The sequence below is a fragment of the Prunus mume genome, unplaced genomic scaffold (assembly GCF_029339155.1).
Source record: "Prunus mume cultivar Tortuosa unplaced genomic scaffold, ASM2933915v1 scaffold23, whole genome shotgun sequence".
Lineage (NCBI taxonomy): Eukaryota > Viridiplantae > Streptophyta > Magnoliopsida > Rosales > Rosaceae > Prunus > Prunus mume.
Window position 1 is genome coordinate 18358 of NW_028296569.1, and position 23823 is coordinate 42180.

A 23823-nucleotide genomic window follows, 5' to 3' on the forward strand; every position below is an offset into this window, starting at 1 on the left:
CAACAATAATTGACAACATCAGACAGAGACTTGAACGTCGGCACGATGTCTTAACACTGCTATCAAAGACACCTTTTTGGGCATTAATAGAAGCATATATCCAGAGAAGGTTAACAAAGGTAGAGTGCATGAAGTCTAACTACGACATTGTGAGACTCATACAAGTTTATGACACAAAGACAAAGAAGTTCAAGTTTAATGATGTTGACAGCGAGATGAAAAGCAATGATGTGGCTGAAATTTTTGGCTTGCCAAACAGTGGCAAGAAGTTACCAAGCACAACAACCTCAACAAGGCCAAAATTGCAGTTTGTAGAGAAATACTTCGCGCGGTATAAGAAGATAACAAAGACTTCAATTGATAAGTGCTTGAATTTAGCACTTGAAGATGAAACAGAAGAGGGTGCTATGGATGTAACAAGATTGATAATCCTACAACTCTTCATGACCAATCTATTCTGCAACTCTGGTTGTACATTTGCTTGGACATATACAACCACAATAGACACCATAGAAGAGATGGGGAAATATAATTGGGCTCGAGGAGTTTTGGAATACATGTATTTTGGATTAGAACAAGCAAAGAAGAACAAGAAGGACAAAAAAAAGCAGCCAAGCGTGAGTGGTCGCCTAATCCTAATACTGGTAAGAACACAAATCTCCAAACTGCAAATTCGTAGCATTATTCTAATGATATGAATTGACACGTGATATTTCAAAAAAATATTGTGCAGTATTGGCTGTGTCAAAGATCTAACCTGCTCACCCAATTCTCGAAGAGAACAAATGACACCAGCTGCTGTCAAATGGAGTCTTCAAGAACTCAGCGCGAAGCTTCATCATCTAAAGAACAACCAGATAAAGGTACTCTTTCCTTTCAAATAATCTGCAGCTGATATGACAACATTGTTAATACCATGTCATGTACATACTTGTTAATACCATGTCATAGAAGTAAACTATGAATACCATGTCACAGAGGTAAACTATGAATACCATTTCATAGAAGTACACTATTAAAACCATGTCATAGAATTACACTCTTAATACCATGTCATAGAAGTGCACTCTTAATACTAACTCTACTCAACAAACAGATAAAAAGCACTAAAGCTCAAGAGCGAGATGATGATTCTGAAGAAGAGAATGAAGAGAATGATGATGATTCTGAAGAAGAGAATGAAGAGGAGGATGATGGTGCTGAAGAAGTGAATGAAGAGCATGATGATGATGCTGCTGAAGAAGTGAGTGAAGACAAGGATGATGCTGCTGAAGAGGTGAATGAAGAGCATGGTGATGCTGCTGAAGAAGAAAATGAAGAGGAGGAGGATGCTGAAGTGAATGGAGACCATGATGATGCTGCTGAACATCAAGTCCAAAGCAACACCACCAGGTACAAGAAGACCTCCAAAATGAAATCCCGAATACCGGAATTCAACGTTGTTTGAGGAAATTGTTAGATCAGTACCAGAATACAAGGAGGATGAAATACAGCTTACAAAAGAGTATATGATGGCGATCAATAATGCTGCTGAATATTGGACGAAGAAAGGAGAGCATCAAAAGATCCGTGATGCAATAGCATCTTGCATTAAACAGAATAAATTGATTCAGATGCTGTACAATGAAAAAGAAGAATTATTGAAGCATCAGCAGCAACTGCAGAAGATGGTTAAGGAAGCAGCACATCACAAGAAAGTCATACAATTAGATGTTCATCAGGAAAAATCCTACATGACAAAGCTGCAGCTAGAAAATGATCAACTTCTTGCAGAGAAGATTTCCTACTTGGACATTATTAATGAAAAGGAAGCTGTTATTGTCTCGTTGAGAGATCAAAAATTAGCGCAAGAACTGCAGAGTGAAGAGGATAAAGAAGAAAAGAAAGAAGGTGAAGCAGAAAAGATAAAATCAAGAAAACCAGATTCCTCATTCCCTAAAGCAGAGACGAGAGCACAAAAGAGAAAGGCACAAAAAAAACCAGCCAAATCAAAGAAGAAGGCCAAAGGTTCATTCCTGCAATGGAATACATATCAGGTCTACAACATGCTGGATGAACTCTCACAAGAAAAGCTGAGAAATTACTGGAAAAATTCAGTTGATGGGTAAGGCAATGTGTTTCATTCATTTTCAATGCAAGATGCTATTATTGAACATGCATTAGAAAATAGGATTTCATTGTGTTATTACCCTATACTAGAACTTTACAGGGGGTAGACATGCATTAGTTATAGGATTTCAGAGGAATCTAGCAGTGTTATTACCCTATATTGGAACTTTGCAGTGATAGACATGCATTAGATATAGGATTTCATAGGATACAAGCAGTGTTATTACCCTATACTGGAACTTTACAATGGTAGACATGCGTTAGAAAAAGGTTTTTTAGGAAACAAGCAGTATTATTACCCTATACTGGAACTTTATTGAACAGTTCTTTCAATTTTATTGCCATTTTTTCTAACTACAAATCATACAGCACTGCTTTTTGGCAAGGGACAAGCATTTTGTTCAAAGATGACATACAAAGCTTATTAAGAGATGCTGAAATTTATGGACAAATCATAGATGCGTATGCCGAGATACTTCATCATGATGAAAAGAAGGACCCTAAAAGACAACAGAATGCATACATCACGTGCTACGCATACGTAAGATCATAGCTATCCCATTACTTCTAGTAAAAATCACAAATTATTCATCTTCCTATACTTTTCACATTCTCTCTAATGCCGAAACTATTAATTTTGCAGAGGTATCTCACAGATAAAATGCACCCAAGAACATTCGATGAATATTTTGTCAAACTCCTTGAATGCATAGGGAAAACTTCAAAGGTGTTCATACCAATAACGGATGGCGGACACCACACCCTGCTTGTCTTCGACACCAATTCATTGCAATGGACGCACTACAACTCATTGAGGGGGGAAACTGAGCAAACCGTTGAATACTACAACAAAAAAGCAATAATTTTGGTAAGACAGACTCCTACTATGAACTGTTAATACAAGGCATGAACAAAACAGTTAATCAGTGAAGCTAACAACATACTTGCCTACAATGCAGGCAGACGCAACAAATGTCTTCCTCAATAGTGTCAAGGAATGTGCTCCAACAATTTTAGAAAAAAACAGCTTCACACTTCTTGAGTTCAAGAAGCCCGTCTACAATGAAGAATTGACCGACGAGATTGCAAAACTTCTTCGAAACCTGAAAGTTACACCAGCCAATTGCTCAAACAATACAATATCTGATGAAACATGATCCCACCAAATTCAACTTTAAGGAGGACAGGGAATGCGCCCAACAACCTGAAAAGTCGTAAGTTTCACAATAACACTTTTCTTCCCCCAATTCAAATTAAACTATGATTCACTAAATGTTGCATATATATATGTGTGTGTGTGTGTGAATTTGCAGAAACGATTGTGGAGTATTTGTCATGTACTACATGCAGAAGTTGTCACAAGGAAAACAAATTGAAGAAAGCTTGAGTACAGAGCATGTGTGGGAAATGAGAAAAGAAGTTTTATTGAAGACAATGGAAAGTGAAAAAAGTTGGTATTTCACAAAAGAGAATGAAGGATGAAAGCATGGATTTCACAAAATTTAGAACTATAAAATAGTAAATGTTCGGCTTCTAACTTCCAAATGTCAAATTGTTAATATGTAGCTTCTAACCAAAATCTTTTGATGCTTCTTAATTTTCAAATGTCAAATAGTTACTGTGTAGTGAGATTCAAATGTAAAAAATTGTTACTCTATAGCTTCTTCTATATTTCAAACTGCGAATTAACAGTGTTCAAAATGCGTATTAACAGTGACTTTCAAAAGCCCAGCCCAAATTGAGAAAATCAAGGTCAGAAACGAAATAAAGCCCAAAACAAATCAACCAAGCCATAGAAAAATACAGAAAAAAGCCCAGTCTAATTTGACAAAAAAAAGCCCAAACAAACCAAAAAAAGAGCCCAGAAAACTCAACAAGCCAATAAAGCCCAATTTCACTAAGCCCATTGAAAAAAAAGAAAATATCTCAACGCAGAGTACACGCACGCACCCAAAAAGCGAAAAACCCACTCACCCTCTCACTCCGATCTTTGCGACGCGACCCACTCCAAAAGCAGGCGAAAACCTCCATAACCACCAGGCAGGAGACAACCTCCATAACCACCAATCAACGACAAACTCCATAACGAGAAAGCCGGCGAATCGAAGTTATATTCTGCCATAGCCAAAAGTCTTCAAAATCGACACTACAAAAAGCAACTGAGCACAAGGACAACCAGGAAAAAGGGAAGAAAATTTCTTCCATAAACATCGACAGAAAGGTACAATCTCAAAAACCCACATCGACAGAAAATTTCTTCCACTTTCGTCTTAAGATTCTGCTAACTAATGCAAGAGTACCACGTTTAATACAGGTAACCAACGAAAAGGTCCAACAATGACAGAAACAAACACTCAAGATTCTTCACAAATGGCTGACAAAGCATCACTATCAGACTCCCAGGTATTACAAAATCTCTTAACGTCAAAGTCCAATAGCAATGTTTTGAAAAGACGCATGTTTCGACTGCAAATGTATACGTTTCACAACTGTTCATACCATGTCATAGAACTTGAACTGTTAATACCATGTCACAATCATAATACCATGCATCTTGTTTCTAGGGCACTGCGAAGCAGGCACTTGAAGACCAAAATATATAGCATCCTTTATTAATCAAAATCTGTGACTGCTATGCATCTTTCTCTTCTAGTGCACTCGCTTTGCAGTGCACTTGAAGACCAAAAATATATAGCATGCTTATGTATCTTGCTCTTCTAGTGCACTGCAAAGCAGTGCACTTGAAGACCAAAATATGTAGCATCCTTTGTTAATCAAAATCTGGGACTTCTATGCATCTTGCTCTTCTAGTGCAACATGCACTAGAAATGTATATGAAAAAAAATCGTAGTGCACTAAAAAAGAGAAGCATGAGGTTCAAATGCATAGAAGTAAATGGTTAATACCATGTCATAGAAGTATTAATACTTATGTTTCATCTTTCTTTTGTTTAGTTAAAGTAACCTATTTGTTTCACTTTGCAGGTGGTCATATGGAAAAAGGTAACCGGGTTGAAATTCAAAAAAAGCATACAAAAGGATCACAAGCCAGCAAAAGCACAAAACAGCATCAAGAAACACACCACCAACAACAGCAAAAGCCAAACTATCCACACCCAAATTCGCAAACACACTGAAACCAAAGAAAACAACGAAGACAAAAAAAACACAATCCCAAACACAAAAACCTCAACCAAACAGACGCAATAACCCAGATTATGTGCAGATCAAGAGCAACATGCTCACATTTGACAACACATTGCAAACGGTAAAAGACAAGCTTGCAGCAAGAAAGGACGTCCTCAAGATCCTACAAAAAACGCCATTCTGGAGCATCATCAAGGCTTACATGGAAGGTCAGTTAACCAAGGTAGAATGCCAGAAGTCTAATTATCAAATAATTAAACTAATCAGACTCTACAACCCCGCAACCAAAAAATTCAAATTCAGTGAAGGCAACGAGCATGAAATTACAAGCAATGATGTGTCTGACATCTTTGGATTGCCAAACAAAGGAAACAAGTTGCCAAGCACAACAACTTCCACAAGAACAAATTTGGCCTTCGAAAAGAAGTACTTCGAGAAGTCAAAAAAAATCACAAAAACTGAGATTGATAGGTGTCTGAACACAGCAATAGCAGATGACAGAAAGAAGAATGCAATGGATGTTGTCAGGTTGTTAATCCTAGAGCTCTTCATCACAAATCTCTTTTGCAACTCTGGGGCGACAATGGCTTGGACCTTTTTGACTATGATCGACACATTAGAAGCTATGAACAGCTACAACTGGGCACAAGGAGTCTTAGATTACATGCATTATGGACTGGACCAAGCCATAAAAAATAAAAAGGACAAGACAAATCAACCAAGCGTCAGTGGTTGCCTTGTGCTAATCCTGGTAAGAAACTACATCCATTTGTTAATCCTGTTATATTATTTGTTTTCATGTGCATTAACACTTTATATTGAAAAACATGTTTGCAGTATTGGCTGTGTGAAAGAACTAACCTGATCACCCAATTCTCGGAAGAGAAGATCACAAACCAAATGTCAAATGGAGCCTTCCGGAGCTCAATATCAAGCTGAATATTGCAACATATGAAAACATTAAGGCATTTTTCTTACTTCCATAAACATATATAATGTTAGTACACCATAATTACTACTGACTCCAATAATTCAACAGATAAAAGCTGCTGACAATGAAAAAGAAGAAGCAACAAAGACTGATCATGCAGACCATGAAGAACAAGAAGAAAATGAAGAGGATGATGACTTTGTTATCACACTTAAAGATTGGGTAAGATAACCTACAATGATCCAACATTTATATTTCAAAACTGAATTGATAGTGTACAAACACATATACATGTATATAAATTTGCTAATACTTTTTTTTTCCTTTCTAATATTTGTGACAGTTAAAGAGTCAAACACAAAAAGGAAAAAGCTGATCATATTACCTGTAAATGTAACTTCACTTCCATGAAAATGTGGACCAAAGTGCAACCCAGACAAAAACTCCACAACAGGAGCAAAATGAAGACAATGCACAATCATTGGGATGCAAAGCAGATGATGAAATTGAAGAACCACCAGCACAATCATTGGAATGCGAAGCAGATGATGAAATTGAAGAACAAGGAGTTGACCTTAGTGCAGACTCGGTGACGGAGGAGGACACTCATAATGTCCAAGAATGAACCTGAACTTGACAGCCAAGAAGAAGACTTGACTCCATTTTATGGGACATAGTGGGGTCAATCCCAGAGTACTACAAGCATGAAATAGCCCCTACCCATGAGAAAATCCAGCAGCTGAAAGAAGCGTTCGACTATTGGATTGAAAAGGCGATACTCGAAGGGATATGATGCATGCTATAGAATCCTGCATAAAGAAAAATTCATTCATTCAACAAATATGGACTGAAAAGAAGAGTTGGAGCAACAAATTGAAATATCTGAAAAGCAGAGCAAGAGAAAAAGAAGGTGCAAAATTACAAGGGGAACTTCATGCACTCAAATCAAATAGGAGACAGCTACAGGAACAACATGAACTACTTGAAGGGGAAAAGTTGTCCTGCATTGAGAGCATGAAAGAAAAAGACATGTTATTGCCTCTTTGCAACATGTGATGGGAAAAAAAATCAAACAAGGTGAACAAGGAGAAATTCCGATGAAAGAACAAGCTGATAAGGAGAAAAAAGATGAGAGAATAGCAGAAGAAAGTGAATTGGAGATGCAAGAATCTCCTAATGATGAAGATGAGAACGCCGATGGAAAAACTCCTGAAAAGTTAGTTATCATGCAAGCAAAAGAAGTAGGAACACGGCAGTTGCGTTCTGGCATCAAAATAATCAAAGACAGAAAAGACAGAAAGCCTGCAAAGAAATCAGATTACACATACCCAAGCACATAAGAAAGGCCGAAAAAGAGCAAGCCAAAGCGAAGATGAAGCAGCCAACAAAAAAAAGGAGGACAAAGATACATACCTTCAGTTGCACATGTATGAGGTCTACAACAGGCTGGATGAAATATCAAAGAAGAAGTTGGAAAATTACTGGAAATCAGCATCTGATTCGATGAGTAAGCCAATCATCATGAATTACACTGTTAATACTATGCCTTAGAACTGTCATAGAATTACACTGTTAATACTATGTCATAGAACTGTCTTGTCATTAAACTATTATGAGATTATCATTTTTAAACAACATTATTGTCGCAGGGACGCTTTTTACCTACAAAATAGGACAATATTGTACAAACATAACATTGAAAAGCTGATGGGAGATGGTCCAATTTCTGCACTAATCATCGATGCTTATGGAGAGGCACTTAATGATGATGCGAAGCAGAACCCTCAGAAACAGAAAAATGCATATTTGTCCGCCAATAACTATGTAAGATCACATCTAATACATCAATTTTATATCATCAACATGCTCACTAATCACCAACACATGACTTTTGCAGATGTTTTTGCGAGGTGCCTCACACAAGCTGACATATCATGCTTTCTATATGCCACTCCTAGAAAATATTGGAAGAGTTGATAGAGTGTTCATACCAATTACAGATGAGAACCACCATACGCTTGTCTTTGACACCGGTGCAGCAAAATGGACACACTTCAACTCATTCAGGGGGACATCAGAACGAACTCTCCAATATTATCACAAGAAGGCAATTGTTTTGGTAAGTAAGACTGGTGATTAACACTGTTAATACATAGGACACTAAATTTAAAGGAAACTAAGCACATACTTGACTATGATGCAGGTTGAGACAGCAAATATATTCCTCTGTCTTCTTAAGGAATGTGCTGCAGTATCACTGAAAACAAAACTCGTCCAAATTCCTGATTTTGATGCCAAGATGCCGAGAGGGCTTAATGAAGCTTCAGCTAGAATGATATCAAAAATACTTGCCAGCAACGAACTTACACCAGAATATGCTCAGACAATGAAGTATCTGATTTGTCATGATACTACTAACTTCAAGTGACTGAGAACAGAGAATGTCCCCAACAAGCAAACAATTCGTAAGTTACGCAATAACAGTGAAACTTTCATCCTATTCAACTAAAAATACAAATAACTCCTGCATGCGTATCTCTATTATGCAGCAATGATTGTGGCGTCTTTGTCATGCACTTCATGAAGCAGCTTTCCAAAGACCAACAAATAGAATCAGATTTCAACAAAGAAAAGGTCTGGCAAATGAGAAAAGAAGTCCTCATGAAAATTATGAGCAATGAAAGAAGTTGGATTTCCATCAAAGAAAGAGAAGAGAGAAATGCAAAATAATGAAGTTGTAATCAAATATTTTGCCAAAATTCTTGCTTATATTGTAGTTTCTTAGGACTTGTGTAGGTTTAGAACATTGAAGTAAAGTGATTTTCAAATTCAAGTTATGTACTTATTCAAAAACCAGTTTATTTACGTGAATTAACAGTGTATGTAACCTGAAATAATGGTCTCCATAGCACTAAAACAACTAAAAAGGTGAACTGCAACAAATAACAACGCACTCTCAATACAATGTTAATGCTATTTGATAGAAATAAATTGTTAATACCATGTCATAGAACTATCTTTCAATTTCAACAATGGCATGAACAGTGAGCATTAAATAGCGTTCGTTCATTTATAGATTATTCAAACAGCAGTAATGCTTAATTCATATCAAACTTCAAAACCGAAATTTGCAAAATACCAAAAATGGTAAATATTATGTATTAATACCAAAAATTCAAAGTGTATTCATATGCAGTGACTGCTATTTCACCGTATTAACAACTTGCATATCAATTTCTATTCCTTTCAACTATGATTGTCATTAATCAATCACATAGCACTTTAACTAGTTAAAAACTAACTACTCTCATTCAAGTCTTTATACTCAGAACCTTTACATCAAATAGGAACCTTGCAAGTCCTCCTATTATGACGATCACAAGAACCGCATCTCTTGCACTTCACCTGCCTTTTAGTTTCACTGCTTGACTTGAAGCGCTTTGTCGGAGGTCGTCCCGGAGGCTTTCTTGTATGAGGAGGTAGAAGAAAAACATCTCCAGGAGGAGGCTTCTCAATATCAGGTATGGGAAATATAGGGGTTGCATAAGTAGCCTTATAAAAGTCTGCCTTGTAATACTCATCCACAAAGTTGTACAAACATAACCCGGAATGTTGGATAACTTGAATCGCATGCTGACACGGAAACCCAAGCAATTGCCACTGATAACAGGAGCAAAACCTCTCGTCCAAATTGACCATAACACTCAAATCAGCATGAACTTCAAAAACAGATTCACTCGCGCGACATATCCTCCAATGACGACCCTTTGCAGCTAAAGTCTTCAACTCATCCTCAATAACAGGACACAAAACACTACTCCATTTCTCGGATGCAAGCTTCCTCCTAGAAATCATCTCCATCATTTTGATCCTAACAGTGTCAATCATCTCATAAATTGGAAGCCTACGCACATCCTTAACCCATGAATTAAACGACTCGGACAAGGCATTACTAACCTCCCCATACCTCTTTCCCGGAAAAAATGCATTAGCAAAATTTTGGACAGGGAGATCAGCCAAAAACTTATCAATTATTTTTGAACCGCCATCATCTCTTAATTTTTTCAACGTATCTTGATATTCCTCAACAGTCGGTGCATACAACAACTTACAAAAAAGCCATAAAATATGATCCTTGAAAGAGGAACCAACAGCATGCGGATACTTCTTTTTCAAGTTCTCTTTCAAATGATATAGACAAAAACCATGGGGAGAAGCAGGAAAAACAGTCCTAACAGCATCGATAATAGCACCATGCCTATCAGAAATGAATGTAAGTTGCCTACCTTCATCAACCAAGACTTCAGATATCCTTTCCAGAAACCACCTCCAATTATCCACAGTTTCACCGGATACAATCGCAAAGGCAAAAGGGAATACTTCTACAAGAAACAGAGAACTATATTAGTTAGTTTGAACTGTAACAGTGTTACCACATAAAGCAGAGTAAAACTACAATGCATAAAAATTACTAAGATGCAGGGTATGAACAGATAGAAACTGTTCATACCACTCAATGGAAGTCAACAACTACAGCATCTTACATTACATACCTTTATTTCCATTCTTTGCAGTAGCTCCTAGAAGAGTACCCTTGTACTTGTTTGTGACGAAAGTACCATCAATGAACAGCATAGGCCTACACCACCGAAAACCATCAATGGAGGCCTTAAAACATATAAAGATCCGCTGGAAACGAGAACCATCCTCGCCACAGTCAAGCACACAATGAGATCCGACATTGCTGGCCTTCAAAACATTCACATACCAAGGCAGGTGAGCATAAGACAACTCCTCATCACCATGCAAATCCTTAGTAGCCGACTCCTTCCCATACCACGCAACATGATAAGGGATATCCAATCCATAATTCTCCTTCAAATCAGTAATCAGCTCAATAGGCCTTACCAAAGGATTGCTACGAACCTTATCTTTGACAATTGAAGACACCAAACGAGACCCCATTGCCTTATTTCTCTTCTCACGGATCAAACCACTGCAACTGTGTGCATTATTTAAGTTCTTAATATAAAAAAATCCATTTACATTCGACTTAACAAAGCATGCACATGCCACTCACAGCCATTTGATTCCTTCTTAGCACACACAGCAGTAACACGACGAGGCTCATTTTTCAAATATTTCATCTTAAAACCATTCTCAATCGAGTACTTAGCCAACTTATCACGAATTCACAAACTCCACCCTCAAACTTCTGACCCTCATGAGTAATATAACCCTCCCAATCAGTAGACAAATACTTACGACCTCCACAACTACCATATTTGCCTAAATATTCACTTCCATACTCACTGCTAATACCATCAAAATCCATACTCAAACAAGGAGAAGCTGCACTTGAATCAACAATACTACCAGTTTGAATTGAAATCATCATCCAATTCCAATAAACAATTGGAGCAATCCGTATAAGAGTACCTCAACTCAAAATGACCTAACTTCAGCTTGAACCTACTACACAACTCGTTAGACAGCCAATCAAAAGTAGTAGTTGAAGACAAAATAAGCATTAAAGTTCCACCACCATAGGTGCACTTTGCCACTCTCGAATCATCCATATCTATACAAAAAAACAACAAACAAAACAAAAATGACTACTAGCAATAACAGTGATGCCGAGTATTAACAGTGAATTATAGTCGACTCAAAAACCAATAGTGCATAAACAGAAAAACACGAATATACTCAGATTCAACTGAAAAAACCTCAATTAATATGAAAACCAAATCGAATATCACACCTCAAATCAAAACACAAGAGCAAATCCACAATCAAAACGAATCTGAAATCAATCCAAATTATAAACAAAAAGAAACGAAAACCTAATCAGCAACTTAATTAATCGAACATGAAATCACCAAAAATCAGACTACAATATAATCGAATCCTCAAAAAACGAATATGAATTCACAAGAAAAAATCGAAATACCTCAAAATAGAAGATTACAGATTGCACCAAGCTCCAATCGAGTCTCTTGCAGCGCAATATCAATCCACAAATTACCAAATCAAACAACAAAGAACAAAAAAATTGAAGCAATAGAACTCCAATCTACACCATACTGAGCTCAGAAGAATCCAAAAAGAAGATCTGAAACCACATCATACTGAGCTTCGTTCGAAGAGGTGAACGGCTCGCTTCGTCAAGAATCAACGGCTCGTTCGCTTCAAGAACCAACGGCTCGCTTGGAATATTTGATCTCACGAGGTCCAAACAGTTTTATGAGGTCACCAACGAAATTTTCAGAAATTCCTATCCTAGTCGAATTTTGGGCTGTTTCAAAGAATTCGGACCAAAAGGTCAAAACTGTAATCTAACATAAAAAATAAATCCAAAAATTGACAGCTGTTGGTTTTTGGGTTTATTTTGGGTGTGTTTATATGTTTTAAATAGTCTAGGGTTTTATTATAGTTTAATGTCTAGAATTGGGTGTTTCACTAATTTTCTAAAGATTTAAATTGGTCAGATTTGAAAACTATCAGGTGTAAATGGATGAAATTAAAACCCGAGGGCCCATATTGAGAATGACCCCAAACCTTCAGGGAATTTTTTGACGTTAGCCCAATAATTGAAAATTAAAGATTTGTATCTAAATGCTCTAAACTAATGTTTCAAATTAAATCCAATATATTCCATTAAAAAAAAATATTATGTCAATAATATGGTCATAAAAAAAAAATTTAAACTAGTCACAAACAAGCAATCATATATATATATATATATATATATATTTATTTATGAATGGATGAACTCATTAAACTTGCGGTTATATGATTTTTCAATGTCTCCATTTCTTGTACTATATGACCATCTTACCAGTGGCTGTAACGTTCAAAAACATCATATCTACTTCTCATCCAGCTCATGAATGATACCCTCAAATTGGAATCTTGCATACTTGAGTTTTGCCTGCATTATGGCATATAGAAATATTAAAATAAAATTTAAATTTTAAAAAAAATTTGAATATCAATACACTAATAAAACAATAACAAAAAAATTTCAAATACCTGAAGTTTATCTTGCCATCATTCCTAATATACATCAACGATATTCCATTAAAAAAAAATACAAATACAATTAGGCACATGAGGTGCATTGCTGTGAAGAAACTATTTCGTATAGCCTATATGAATAGGAAGCAAGAGAATTCAGACAACAAGAGACAAGAAATCACCCACTGAGACAATAAAACAAATACAATACGGGCATACCGATTAAACAATCTCATAACATAATAATAATAATAATATTATTATTATTATTATTATTAGCAGGGCAGCTATATATAGCAAAGCATCCTGAAAAGAAAGCAACCCTTGTGGCACCTGCAAAGAACTCTTACTGATAAGATCACCAATTTGAGCAGCAAGACTCTGGCTTGTTCTGTCCAATTTGATAAGATCGCCAATTTATATTTTCTCGGCACTGATAAATGCTTCCCATATGGCTGAATTAGATTCGTCAAGGGCAACCAGTGCATCTACTGCTAATTGAATAATTCCTTTGTTTCTCAGTAAAGATTACCGGGTTTTATCCTACCCCTCAAACCTAAACATCCTTATTCCCAAACATCAAACACGACAAGATGGTAGTGAAAGCATCAAAACAAAAAACATAGATGAATTTCGATTTAAATAATTTAAACAAAACTTCATCACAAATATAAGCACAAAATTCATCACAAAACATAAATAAGAGTATTATTGGAATTATGAAAGTTTCATTAAATACCGAGCACTCCTCAATCTGATTTACACATAATCAAAAAATGAAAGCATGTAACAATAAGTGATTTTTTCATAGTTTATCAAACGAGTCATACTTCCCAAAAATTTGAAAAAATCACTTATCACTCCAAATAGGCATTGGCAGACGGGCACTAGGAGATGTCAAAGGGTTGCAATGATAGTGAGAAAATGAAAATTAGAAAAATACAAAGAAAGAAATGCATGGGCACTTCAAATTTTGGTTAGAAAAGTAGGATTATATTAATAAAACAATAGCCTAAAATAAAATTTGAGAGGGGGCACATCCCCACCTCGGGCCTTTGCTTCCTTTGTTACTGGGTAGGGAGATTGCATTCATAAATTACGCCACGAGAGAAATACAAATACAATAGCCATAATGGCCACTACAACTACCTAGAAATGGATTACAAACAACACAGAGGGATCCATCGACAATATCAAATAAAAATGAACTTCGGTAGCAAGATTGATATGCTTACCAATCCTGAAACGTGTTGACAATAAAATAAAGAAACACGCAGAGAATTATTTTACGAGGTAAAACCCCATCTCTAGGTAAAATCCACGAGATTCCTCAGTCCAAAACAAATCCACTATAAAACGATGATTACAAGAAGTACTCACACACTTATCCTAGACATATTTTAGATAATGTTTACTGACTTCTTCGTAATTCAACTTTGTCATGCGATGATCTTTTGACCCTCCTTATGTTGAATGCAATACTGGTCACGATTGCTTCAAGCTCGCTGAAGACAAACCACCACCACGGTTTTGGTGCCCTCAATCGTATGAGTCATCGAACATGCAAATGAATGCAATATAAATGATGAAAGTATTTGATAAATCACCGAGTGAACACTTGATGACTTATCTCAAAGATATGGACAGCAACTTTTGTTAGGAAATTTAGATTCTCAACCAAAATATCTAAAAGCGGTATTTCAACCAAGGCAAAACGTCCTATCTTTATACAGACCTATTCTCCTTTTTCCAAGGGAATTGCATAAGCGAGGAGATCAAATATTGCCTAAACAGATTTGATTCTTTATACAATTGCATCAGCTTATGCATGCTTTAAAATAACTTCCAATCTCATCAATTAATATAAGGAAACAATATATACCAAGATGAAAACAATGAAACCAAATAGGACGTACTCTCCAAGTTAAATATGAAAAAGGATATTTTAACTTTAAACCAAAATAAGGTCCAACTAGGAAAATAATCTCAAGAGATAAAATCTAATCCTCTTAAAAATAAGACTAATATAAAAGCATTTGAGTGAAAATAGCTCCAGCTAGGAATCCTATAATGAATGCATGATTGTATCATGATTTACCTGAAATCAAGTTCCTCACTTTGATCAAGTCATACTTTGAAAATCCGGAATTGAATGTGTTTCCTGGAAAAGATATTGACACACTAATTCCCGACCTATGCTAGAGTCTAGGAAATACCAATACAATTTTCATACTAACACTTATCCTCCCTCAACTAACCAATTTCTCTCTCGCTTTGACTCTGATGCTTCTCTTTTCTTTTTTCCTTTTTTTTCAATCTTGTTCTCTCTTTTGTGTGCCCAAAGGGGAAGCTTCACTCACACCAAATAGTGTCAAGGAGGTGTTACACTTGCTATGATCTAGGAAAGATTACAAAATAATTACAAGATTCTTAGGAAGGAAAGACTACAGCTGGTGCTAATATCACGGGTGATCTGCAGCTGTTACAGCTGCATTTGTAACGGTTGAAGGTGCAATTAATAATGCCTAACTTGCAAGTCTCAAATTGGGACAAACCTGTTTGGTGAATAAGTCAGCGAACTGATAAGGTGTTGAGATATGAGCAGTTCAAATCATGCGTGCTTGGAGTTTCTGATGTTACTAAATGACTATCAATTTCAATGTGCCTTTGATCAATTTATAATAGCTTTTTCTAGAAGCTCTTTATTAGAAGTACATTAAAAATATAATTAAAAATCCAAGTGCATTGGATTCAGAAGGATCAATTTGTGTATCTTGGATTGTTGGTTCCATTAGTGAAACTGTTCTTGCTACCGCCACTCGTCAAACTAGTGCTCGCGTAGCCTGGCTTACCCTTGAGAAACGATATGCCTCCTCTAATCACCATCGCATCCTCCATCTTCGCAGCCAACTTATTCATTTCTGTCGCAATGATGTATCTATATCTAATTTCCTTGACAAAATCAATTTTATTGATGATTCCCTTGCTCTCTCTGGTTCACCGGCTGATAACAATGATTTGCTTGCTCTCATCATGATAAATGTTGGTCATGCATATGAATATACGGTGGCGGTTGCTCAAGCTCGTGAGACACCCATCTCCTATGCTGATCTTCTTGAGGCCCTGCTCCTCAGTGCTGAGCAACGTGCCAAGTTGTGGTCCTAATTCTGTCGGTTTTGTGCTTGGCCGTAGAGGTTTTCCTATACATCATATTGGTACCTCTAACCTCTCTCTTTATGATTATGTTTATACCCTTAACAATGTGCTTCATTGTCCCGATGTCTCTTGCCAACTCTTATCTGTAAACAAATTTGCCACCAATAATAACTGCTTCTTTACTTTCTTTTCCGATTATTATATTGTGCAGGATCTGACGCAGCACAAACAACAAAGGTTTCAAACAAAAACCTTGAGTAACAAGAAATCTGGATTCCACCAGTAATTAAGAGGAGTTCTCTTGGGATAATTTTATTAAAATCTGATATACTGAAAAACGTTCACCAACTCTGTCTAAATACACATCTCTCAACCCTTGAATTGCTAGGGGAGTTATAACATTAAAACTGAAAAATAGAATTTATTCCGAAAATTAACTACAAAACTTTGGATGCAGTTTTCGAAGGCCAAACGACCTCGGGATGCCAAAATCCGTCATACATCACAGCAACGCAGTGAGTTTGACTCGTGGCGTCGTTCCCTTTCCGAAATGGTATTTTGCGTCCTAATCGGAGCTCGGACGACAAATCTGCAAATTCCCACTACGTCCTTTTTCTAGCTCAACCGCGATAAAATCTGCCATTTGTTCTACATCAGGATCTATCGACGGGGAAGATCTTTTTTTGGGGGCGGAGTAACAATGGTCTCTACATTTTTACCAAGTCATCCAACAAGACCCGTCTTAGTAATGTTGCTTTCATTGGTACCCGTGTTCATGGAACGGTTTGGCACTCTCGTCTTGGTCATCCCTCCTCACCTATTTTATAGTTTTTAATTTCGAACAATGCACTACCTCTTGATGACACCAAAAAAAAATTAATAATCTCGTTTGTCATTCTTGCTCATTGGGCAAAAGTGTTCAACGTCCTTTTACTGCTTCTTTGTCTGTTACTCATGCTCCTTTTCATCTTATTCGTTCTAATGTATGGAGTGCTTCTACTAGTTCAATTTATGGTTTTCGGTATTAAGTGCTTTTTGTGGATGACTTTTCACGCTATTCTTGGATTTCTCTCGTGAAATTAAAATCAGAGGTTTATTCCCATTTTGTTAAATTCCAAACCCTTGTTGAGAATATGTATTCTACTAAAATTAAGGCTTTACAAACTGATGGGGGAGGAGAATACACTAGTCGAGCCTTTACTCAATTTTTAGCTCATCATTTCATTGAACATCATCTTTCATGTCCACATCATCCCGAACAAAATGGGTTCATGGAAAGTAAACACCACCATATAGTGGACACGGGTCTCACTTTATTGGCCCATGCCTCTCTACCTTCTTCCTACTAGATTGAGGGCATGCACACATCTTATTAACCGGCTTCCATCCAAAACTTTAGATTTTATTTCTCCATACCAAAAATTATGTAATAAACTTCCTAATTATGGTTTTCTAAAAACATTTGGTTGTGCTTGCTTTCCATATTTAAGACCTTACAATCATCATAAGCTTCAATTTCGTTATACTAAATGCATTTTTTTAGGCTATTCTCTTAATCACTAAGGATATTGGTGCGTGAACCTTTCCACCAACCCAGTCTTTTTATCTTGTCATGTGTTGTTTGATGAACAATCTTTTCCTTTTCATGAGACCTAGGGGTCTCTGTCTCCGGGGGTGTCTAACTCGTCGGTAGTTCCTATGCCAGCTCTCCACATAACTGAGCCTTTCCCTTTGTCAACTAGTCTTCCACCCATCACCGCCTCACCTACTCTAACCCATGTACCTGACACAATTACAAACCCACATGTTCAACTCGGCCTCGCCTCACTCCTTGAACTTGTTTCTAGCTCACTCCGCGTCTACCAACATGGTCCAAATCGCCATATCTTTCCCTTTCCTCTCCCATCACCTCCACATGCGGCACCTATTTCTCAAAGTTCCACGGACACTCTCCTTCTTCGGTTGTGCCTGAAGTTAGGGACCCTCCTGCTTATTCTATGGTGACTAGAGCTAAATCTGGTATTCACAAACCTAATCCTAAATATGCTCACACTTCTATTTCTTTATCTTTTACTGATAACATTGTTGAGCCTACATGTTTTACTCAGGCTAATAAAGTTAGGGAATGGGGGTTAGCTATGACTGATGAATTTAATGCACTTCAGCAGGCTGGTACTTGGGTTTTCGTGCCTCACACATCTCTATGAATGTTTTGCCCAATAAGTGGGTTTTCCGTTTAAAACGGAATTCAGATGGATCGATTCAACGTTACAAAGCCTGACTTGTTGCTAACGGTTTTCATTAGCCGGTGGGCTTAGATCATGGAGAAACTTTCAGTCATGTTGTTAATCATTCTACCATTCAACTTATTCTAGCCTTATCTGATCAGTTTCAGTGGCCTGCCCATCAGTTGGATGTTCAAAATGCCTTTTTACATGGCTATCTTGATGAGAAGGTGTCTATGCACCAACCCACTGGTTTTGTTGATCTCAATTCCTTGACCATGTTTGTCGCTTTCGTTGATCACTTTATGGGCTCAAGCAAGCCCTTAGAGAGCTTGGTTTCACTTTTTCTCCTCTCATCTTGAAGAATTAGGTTTTCACGGCTCCCAAGCCGACTTCTTGTTGTTCACATATCTCCGTGGTATGATTAGAATTTATTTATTAGTTTATGTTCATGACATTCTTGTTACATGCGATGATCCCTCCCATATTTCTACACTCATCCTTGACTTGGGGCGCATGTTCTCAATGAAGGATCTTGAGCCTATACATTATTTTTTGGGGATGGAGATTACTAGTAATAACAATGGCTTCTCACTTTCTCAACATAAGTATGTGCGCGATTTATTAACTCGTTTTCATTTGCAGGATGCTAAGCATCAGTCGTCCATCGTCTTCGCCTTCATGATGGTGATGACTCTTTGGAGGATCCTACTGAATATCGAAGTGTGGTAGGTGCTCTTCAGTATCTCACTTTAACTCATCTTGATATTACTTTTTCTATGAACCAGGTGTGCTAGTTCATGCACCAACCCACCACCTCACATTGGCTTGTTGTTAAGCGCATCATGCGTTATCTCAATGGGACTGCTACTCATGGCATGTTCTACAAACCTGGTCATCTCACTCTCACAACCTATTCTGATGTTGATTATGCTAAAGACCCAACACTCGCTGTTCTACCATAGGCTATTGTCTATATATTAGTTCAAATTTGGTCTCATGGAGTTCCAAGAAACAAGGTGGTGTTTCTCATTCTAGCACTGAAGATGAGTACTGCCAATTGGCTCAAACTAAACAACAGCTTCCTCAATGTCATTATAGATATCATACTGGAAAGAATCCTCCTCAACATCACTATGTCAATCAAATGTGATGTAGAACATATGGTAAAAGCAATCAAAGAGAAGCTAAAGATACGCACGTGCAAAGGCAAATCGGGTAAATTGCAAATTTGGGTTCCGAGCTCAGAATCGGGCCCATGACCAGTCAATTTGAAGGGAACGGTGTCACAAGTAAAACACATTGCTTTTCTATGATATATGAGCTTTTTTGGCATCCGATATCGTTTAGTAGCCCGAAATCCAGTTTTAAAGATTTTACAGTTTTTGGAAACTTTGTTATTTTCCTATTTTAATTCATTTTTATTCCTAGGGTTTCTAGGAGTATTTAAGCATACTTTAATTGTGGTTAAGATTATGTTTTGTTATTCTAATTTTATCAATAAACCTTGAGGTTTCCTCATATCTTCGTGGTGAATTCTAGAGTTACTTGTTTTAGGATAAGGTTTAGCCAATCAATTGTCATACTACGTCCGTTGGTATCACAGCAGATATAGTCGGCCCTGTGAATAACCAAGATGGAGGTGATAAGACCCATAGCACAAGGAAAGTTGTCACTCATGCAGATTTTGAGACCCTCTCGGCGGCAGTGGAGGAGGTTCGACCTTTATTGTTGGGCATGGGAAACCAAAACCCTCCACCACGACCTAACAGAGGTGCCTCCTTACAATGTCCTGTTGTTGAGAGACGTCCTTTCCTTGTGAGTAACGACAAGTCCGAAGAAGAACTCCATAAACTGTCACATCCCGGAGTCGGCTCCGTCGTAGCACGATATTGTCCGCTGAGCCCCTGCCCTCACGGTTTTGTTTCTGGGAACTCACGAGCAACTTCCCAGTGGGTCACCTATCCTACGATTGCTTTAGCTCAAACTCGCTTAACTTCAGAGTTCTCATGACTCCGAAACCAATGAGCTCCCAAAAGTCCTCGTAATATATGGAGGCGGGCATGTACATATAAGGCACATCACCCCTTCTCCGTTGGTTGATGTGGGATGTTACATAAACACCCCCCCCGAATGCACCTAATGAGAATTATCGTAACTAATATATGAACGATTTTCGAATTAAGGGTTATATTCCATACTTTAATGGCCACCTACAGATCGAAGACTTTCTTGACTGGTTGGTAGAGGTGGAGCGTTTCCTCGAGATTATGGAGGTTCCAGAGATGAAGATGGTGAAGATGGATATCTTCCCTATGAATGGTAGTGCAGTTGTACGGTGGGACTAACTTCAAAAATCACGACAGCGGTAGGGTAAGCAAGCAGTGAAGACTCGGCACCATATGATGCAACTGATGATGGGGAGATTCCTACGGAAGAAATGATTCATCGAAATAATGAGTCATCATTGATATCGACACATCTGAGATCGCCAAATGTACGGGAGTTCCTCTATTCAATCATTTTCCTTCTTCTTGTTGCTGGATATCTCGCTCGTACACATCTTCTATTTGTTTCTCGAGCCTATAGTGAGTTACGCATGAGTTCGAAAGGCTCAAATCTTTGATGATTCCATCATACATGATTGAGTTGCAAAACTTCTGGATAGGTATCCTACATCTACACTGAATTCTTTCGGTTAAAGAATCTCTTTCTAGTTGCTTGGGAACAATTAGGAGATTCTCTAGAAGAAATACGGGTTCTGCGTCGGCAACATGCTATGGGGTGGTGGTCCCGCATATGGGGTCAAATCAATACGTTTTAAGAAGAAATATTTGAATATCAATCTCATCGATATCATAAGTATCATACCAAATCCCATCAATCGAATCGCTTTTTCGAGAAATACTAGACATCTAAGTCATACAAGTAAAGAGATCTATTCATTGATCGGTCTAATTATAAAAGTAATCTAATTTTGTTTCTAATTTTTTTTTTATAAGATTTATAAGTTATAAGAATTTTAATTAACATCATAATAGTAAAATAATATAAATTTATAAAATGGCTATAAACAATCATTCCGTTAATTTCTAATTAGAAGATAGTTCTAAATAATATAAAAAAATTAAAATATATTTCATATATAATATTATTAAATTACAAAAAATATCAAAAAAACGTAGTACTATAGAATAGTTATAAAAAAAATCATACTATTTAATTAAGCTAATTAAGATATTAATTATCGATAAACATATACCGATTATGAGCAGTACTTATATCAGCTCTACCATAATTTTCACTAAGGGAATCGGACCGTGTCTGAGTATACGGATGAAATAGATGGTCAGATGGTTGCTAGGTATATCATTGAGTTGAGACGTTCTTTGCAGGAGAAAATTGGGCTTCATACTTTGTGGACAGTTCATGAGGCGTATAATATAGCATTGAAGGCCGAACTACTAGAAAAAGATAAGTGTATTGAGTCGAGTACTATTGGTATCAAGAAGAGCAGTTATGAATCTTCTGCCCCATCCATGGAGAAAAACAGTGGTATGTAGCATGTTCCTGGGGAGAGTGATAAGAAAAAAAACTTTACCCCACGCGACAAAGGTAGCAGCATAAATTGGGGAAGAGACGCAACAAGAGAAGCAATCCTTAGGCTAGGTCAACGAATGATATTTGTTACAAGTGTTCCAAACCAAGGCATTGCTCCAATGAGTTCCCACCTCAAAACAAATAGGTCAATCTAACTGAGGTGACTGAAGACAGAGATAAGGAGGGTAATATTGATGCCGAATTTGAGGATAAAGATGGTGATGAGATGGTCAATTTAGTGTTATAGAGAGTCCTCATATCCTCAAAACAGGAGGTGGGTAAAGAAAGGACTGGTGGTTCAGTCACAGTATGCAGTGGTTCCCATCTCCATTGGCAAACATTACCAACAGGACGCTTCGTGTGACGTGATCGATATAGATGCTAGTCATGTATTACTAGCGCGTCCTTGGCAGTATGATCTGATGCTACACATAAAGGACGTGATAATGTGTATTTGTTCAATTGGGGTTCCCACAAGATTGCTATGGCTCCTGTCAGTGAATCTGGAAAATTAGAGAAGCTAAAGAACTCGAATTTTCTAATGATGTCAAACAGCAAGCAAGAGTTTAAGGAAAATATTAGAAAAGCTAATGTCATGTACTCTACGTATGTGAAAGGATTGTTAGTTGCCTTGCTAGAAGGTGTGTCTTGCCCTAGAGAGGTAAATAAAATTTTAATTGATTTTCAAGGGTTAATTTCAGATGATTTACCTAATGACCTACCACCCATGAAAGACATACAACATCAACTTGATTTGGTACCTGAAGCTAGTCTTCCCAATCTACTTCATTATCGTATGAGCCCTAAGGAGAATGAACGAGATGGCATGAGCTTGTTCGGAAGCTAATGTCGGTGAATCCGGGATAATCGTCTTAAGACTGGGAATTGACAATAACAATAATAGGTCCTTTAGTAAAAGCTCAATCCCAACTCTCTTATCTGGTGCAGAACCAGCCCTAGAGCTATTGCCAGATTTCATCTCAAATCGATTCTCAGAGAAAAGATAGAAGATTGCTGTAAAAATTATTTATTCAAGAGAGTATGAGTCTGTGTGCAGTTCTAGTATTGTTGGTACCGAAGATGAACAGGACATGGCTCATGTGTGTTAAAACCTGTGCAATCAATAAAATCACCATAAAGTACAGATTTCCAATTCCACGCTTGGAGGACATGTTGGATGTTTTGAAAGGCTCTAAAGTGTTTTCCAAAATTGATTTGAGGATTGGGTACCACCAAATTCGAATCTAAACTGGAGATGAGTGGAGAATAGCTTTTAAGAGCAATTATGGATTGTACAAATGGTTGGTGATGCCGTTTGGATTGTCTCCGTTTGGGTTGTCAAATGCACCGAGCACATTTATGATACTTATGAATTAGGGTTTTCATCCCTTTATTGGTTCATGTGTTGTATTTTATTTTGATGACATTTTGATTTACAACATAACCAATGAGGAGCATCTTATACATTTTAAGGAGGCTTTGAAAGTTTTGCAAGAGAACAAGGTGTTTTTATTAACCTGAAAAAGTGTACTTTCATCACAAACATGTTACTTTTTTGGGTTATGTTGTTAGTGCATATGGTATCCACGTGGATGAAGATAATGTGTGAGCCATTCTATAATGGCCTACCCGAAAACAA

General features: G+C 37.2%; 1 protein-coding gene and 1 pseudogene across 1 annotated transcript; one reads left to right on the forward strand and one right to left on the reverse strand.

Annotated features, from left to right (window-relative positions):
* The first annotated feature begins 1433 nt into the window (after positions 1-1433).
* LOC148914285 (uncharacterized) lies at positions 1434-3668 on the forward strand (annotated as a pseudogene).
* A 5645-nt stretch (positions 3669-9313) lies between these two features.
* Positions 9314-11238, reverse strand: LOC148914286 (protein FAR1-RELATED SEQUENCE 4-like). The gene is made up of 2 exons (XM_089043757.1): positions 10740-11238; positions 9314-10568 (listed from the first exon to the last, which is right to left on the reverse strand). The coding sequence occupies exons 1-2, from the start codon at positions 11149-11151 to the stop codon at positions 9526-9528; spliced, it is 1455 nt and encodes a 484-aa protein (XP_088899883.1). The 5' UTR covers positions 11152-11238; the 3' UTR covers positions 9314-9525.
* Between the last annotated feature and the right edge of the window lie 12585 nt (positions 11239-23823).

Coding starts and splice junctions, on each gene's coding strand:
- LOC148914286 (XM_089043757.1), bottom strand. CDS start 11,151: ATGGGGTCTCGTTTGGTGTCTTCAATTGTCAAAGATAAGGTTCGTAGC. Junction 10,569..10,739: donor TGCAAAGAATGGAAATAAAG/GTATGTAATGTA, acceptor TGTTTCTTGTAG/AAGTATTCCCTTTTGCCTTT.